Source organism: Poecilia formosa, unplaced genomic scaffold (assembly GCF_000485575.1).
Source record: "Poecilia formosa unplaced genomic scaffold, Poecilia_formosa-5.1.2 Scaffold1606, whole genome shotgun sequence".
In the NCBI taxonomy this organism is placed as follows: Eukaryota; Metazoa; Chordata; class Actinopteri; order Cyprinodontiformes; family Poeciliidae; genus Poecilia; species Poecilia formosa.
The window spans coordinates 1-4,789 of record NW_006801545.1 but is presented as its reverse complement, the minus strand read 5'-3'; the positions used below and the strand labels follow the sequence as shown (position 1 = coordinate 4,789).

Here is a 4,789-nt window from a genome sequence, read left to right as displayed (position 1 = left end):
CACCAACCATGTTCTCTGTCACTCTGATGCTGCTGCTGTTAGCAGCTGGATCAGGTAAGAATTTCTAGATTTGTGAGAATCACCAGATCATGGTTTGAAACTCACAAAATGTTGTTTTTCCAGGAGCTTGGTCTGAGACTCTGAGACAGTCAGCCTCTGTGTCTGTGCTGCCTGGTGAACGACTGCAGATCACCTGTCAGGTCTCTTATTCTGTTAGCACATATGGAACAGCCTGGATCAGACAACCTGCAGGAAAAGGACTGGAGTGGATTGGTTACATGTGCTCTGGATGCACAGGAGCTCGCAAAGATTCTTTAAAGAACAAGTTCACTATTACAGTACAAGAGTCCAGTAACACAGTGACTCTGAATGGACAGAATCTGCAGCCTGAAGACTCTGCTGTGTATTACTGTGCCAGAGACTCACAGTGATACAAATAAGCAGGAGAGCCGAACAAAAACCTCTCAGGACCTCAACACATACATTATAAAACCACCAGAGGAGGCGCTGTAAAACCATTAATGACTCCATTGGACATTCTTTTTCAAAGTCCATGATAATTATTATGGAAAAGTTTTAATTTCACTAGTTTTATTTTGTTTTCCAATCCATCATAAAATTCTTAGCACACTCTAAAATCAAAGACTGTTGTTTGCGATTTACTGTTTCAAAACCTTCTGTGAAATAACGAGTCAGCATAAAAAAAAGTAATTTTGTGTCAAATTGGTTTGTATGATTTGTAATAGTCCAGTTTATGGTGATCCTCACTCTGCTAATGAATTACCAACTAAAATATCCACCACTAAACACAAAATAGCATCACTCAGAGATCTGCATCCTGTTCAAAACGTCATATATATTAGATCAGCAAGATTATAAAGTAATGCAAGAGCCATTTGTGACTGGTTAATCTGTCATTATGCAATGAACTGCCACAAAATATAAATCAAGATTTTTACTTTTGTGTTGAAAAAGTATATTAAAGTATACGACCAGTGATGGCATAGCTATCGGTTTACCTCCGTACATAACAGTTGTGGTGAAATGGGAGTCATGCAAATAAACATTCATAAATCCTGATTTAAGTTGAATCTTTATTGTATCAAGTATATTCTCAGTAATAATATTGTCCTATCAGTTGCTCTGAAACCATTTTAATTACTGAAGAGAAAAATAATTTTTATATTTTGTAGTTGTTGCAAAAACAAAGATTTAGGGATTATTTAGTCCTCAGATATCTGTAACCATAAAATGAAACATTTGAGTGAAAAATGTTTCTGTAGATGAAAACTTAACTGAGTCAGTTTCCTCTGCTTCACTGCGGCTCCTTGAACAGAATTTAACCAACTCTCAAGTGTTTTCTAAATAATTTGTACTAAAAATGTAGTTTGTGTAGAAGGAGCTGACTTCAGTAAAGTTTTCTCCCTGCAAACACACACACACACACACCGCTCCGTCCTCAGGGACATTAGAATCTCACATTCTTGGAGAATTTAAATCCATTGGTCTAAAGCAAAAACAAAGTATCTGCAGCTGCTTCAAACACACAGAGAAGCTCAAAAACTTTCTTGTTTTATTGCATATTTAAAGCTGCAGATGGTCAAGATTACGGAAATTCAAAAAGCTGTTTTCATCTAATTAAATTGATACTCAAACAATGTCATGTTTGATGAAAAACTTAATGTAAGAGGAGCTTTATTGTTTAAAAAACTGCAACATAAAGAATAATTGAGTTGTATGAGCTCAAAAAACAAATAGTATGGGGAATCAAATAATTATTATTTGTGATTAAGATTATGAAGCATAATGAAAAAGCACAGCCATATAATGACACATTATGTTGTTGTTGTTGTTTTTTTTCCCCAACCAAAGATTATATTAAAAATAAAATAAGCGCAAAATAAGAGAGACCAGAAACATTAATATAAATTGGGATTATCTGAACTTCTAAAACCAGACAAAAAAAAAAAATAAAATAAAATAAAAATAAATAAATAAATAAAAAGTCAGAAATAGCCAAAGGCCAAGAAACTTGATTTATTTTTTAACAATTTCTTGTGTTTATGTTACACATTATAAAATGAAGGTGCTATTTTGCTGCACATCCTGTTGATTCAGTTAATGTGAAACTAAACTTATCGTGACATAATATCAACAGCAGCTTGATTCTTGTGAACAAAAAGACCAACTGAAGCCATTAAACTTAGAAAATATTAAAGTTGAGTGTAAAATAATGTTTATTATTTATACTAGAACTGTTAGCTGCAGAAACATATTGAGACAGATTAAAGCTGTTTCTGTCGTTTAGATGTTTATTAAAAGATGAGAGGAAGCAGCAGGTCTGGTTTGGTTTCTCCAGTTCCTGGAAGCTCTGAAGGATTGCTCTCCGTCCCTCAGCAACTCTCTACTTCCTCTCCGACCACTCTGAGGTCTAGTTCTTGTCACGCCACCCCGTGTGAAGCAGTGAGCAGCTGTGGTGACGGCAGAGTTTCAGCAGCTGGTTGTCAAACCGTGCTGCTTGTTCATCATGAAGGTCGTGCTGCTGATCACGCTGCTCACAGGTAATCGTCCTGTTCTGATCTAGTTTGTGTTGCTGCAGTTCTGTGTGTTTCTACATGCAGGATTTCCAGGGTTTTCGTTCTTTTAAATGAAGAACATCCATCTTGTTTCTGAAGGTTCTGGTTTTTGTTAGAAACTTTCTCAGATCAAATCAGCTGCAGAGGCGAAGCTCTGCTGATCACTGACATGTCGTAGCGTCTGTCTTCATTTTCAGACTTTTTGAGTCACTGAGGTCAATGATGACCATTGAATCACATTAAATCACTAAATTACAATGAACTGGTTTCTGTCTGCGAAATGAACCAGAGATGGAGATGTTTAGCTGATTGTTAATGTTCTGTTTTCAGTGTCAGGAGGTGATGGCAGGAGAGTTGTTGGTCAGACGGGTCAGTATGTGACTCTGCCCTGTAAATATGATATAAAGACTAACGGAGCGGTGCATGTTTGCTGGGGTCGAGGAGAGATACCGAACAGCAAGTGCAACAATCAGCTCCTCTCTACAGACGGACATAAAGTTGAGACCAGAGCTTCCAGCAGGTATCAGCTACTGGGACGACTGGATGAAGGAGACGTTTCTCTGACCATCCTCAAACTCACAGAGGAAGATGCTGGACGATACGGCTGCAGAGCAGAGATACCTGGATGGTTCAATGATGAAAAGCATCATGTTGACTTGACAGTTGAAAGAAGTGAGAAATTACTCAGATGATCATGAAAATTAGTCTAAAGGCAACATGGGGCAACTGTTGATATAAGCTGAAGAAAAGTTAATGAAAACTCTTTTTGCTTTTTTTTAAACAGGGTGCAAAAGTAATGTTACAGGTGTTTGGAATGAGATCAAATTGCAGCAGCCTCAATCCTCTGAGGTGAAAAGACCAGGAGACACTGTGAAGATTTCATGTGTCACATCTGGTTACACAATGACAGATAATGACATGAACTGGATAAGACAGAAACCTGGGAAAGGTTTAGAATGGATTGGGTGGATAAACACATGTTCAGCTGTTGCTACCTATGCCAGCTCCTTTCAGAGCCGTTTCAGCTTCACTCAGGATGTTTCCAGCAGCACTCAGTTCCTGCAGATCACCAGTCTCACTGCAGAGGACTCTGCTGTTTACTTCTGTGCAAGAGAGCACAGTGACTGAAGACAGTGGAGCAGCAGTACAAAAAATCCTAGAGCAATATGATTATAATGTGTCTGGTCTGTTTTATCAAACAGTACAGATGCTAACACTTTTATGATTCTTTTCACTTTCTACATTTCACTCATTCATTACTACATCTATAACCATTGTCTCAAAGCTGTAGTCTGTAAACATTTCTTCTCCACCTCTACACATTGTCATGATGTGCGGATAATGGAGGTGAGGAAGACGCCTGGAAGCCCAGGCTGTCATTGTAAAAGTTGATTTACTGACAAAAAACTCAGGAACAGACAGTCGCCGAAACAATGAAATACGATGAGGACCCGACAAGAGACAAAGACAACAGGTGGCCTTAAATACACATGGATGGTAATCAGGGAATGAAACACACCTGGGAAGCAAACAGGGAAGACAAGACAGGGACAGGACTAAACACAGAAAACAAAGAAGACAACACTCATTTAATATTTTCCACCATGAATGGGAAGACAAGACTTGAGAGAACAAGAAGAGAAAAAGATAAAAATATAAAAATACTTGGTGTAAATTTTATGGTTATTAATGCAAAGATGCAGCATAATTAGTTTTTTTGGCAGTTTTACTGTGTATAAGGGTTTAGGAATAAACTCAATGTTTTTAATTCAAATCATGATCATAGATTAAAGTGCTTGAGAGAGCAAAATTGTAATGAACAAAAAAGCATAAAAGCATGGACAGCTATGTAAAGATTTTTCTTAAATTAAAAATAATATAAAGTTTGCACTTGTATCTTGTTCTAGATCAACAGCTAATGTGTCACATTTAAACTGACTCCAACTTATTGTTTTTATCTTTCCTTTACAAAGATAGAGATTACAAGAAACTGTAACAAATTCAAAAGCTGACATGTTTTATGTTGTTTTGTTTAGAAAATAGCATAAAACAAGAAACATTCTGAAAGCTGTCCACTATTTATAAAATGATCAATAAAGTATATTATAAAATAAAATTTTATTCATTTTAGATATTTGCATCGTTAATGCAAATGTGTGTTTAATATTTATTTTTCAGACTTTTCAAAACCTTGTTGCAAATCAAAACAAATT

The 4,789-nt window shown here is 36.5% G+C and overlaps 1 protein-coding gene and 1 gene segment (V, D, J or C); both read left to right on the top strand.

Moving 5' to 3' along the window:
- Window positions 1-6: 6 nt before the first annotated feature.
- LOC103132938 (Ig heavy chain V region XIG14-like) lies at window positions 7-431 on the top strand. The segment is given in 2 exon segments: window positions 7-54; window positions 124-431. Coding segments are annotated over 2 exon segments (354 nt in total).
- A 1,874-nt stretch (window positions 432-2,305) lies between these two features.
- Window positions 2,306-3,704, top strand: LOC107835323 (uncharacterized). Its single transcript, XM_016667661.1, has 3 exons — window positions 2,306-2,561; window positions 2,907-3,248; window positions 3,361-3,704. Exons 1-3 carry the CDS (start codon window positions 2,528-2,530, stop codon window positions 3,702-3,704), a joined length of 720 nt encoding a protein of 239 aa, XP_016523147.1. The 5' UTR covers window positions 2,306-2,527.
- The last annotated feature ends 1,085 nt before the right edge of the window (window positions 3,705-4,789 follow it).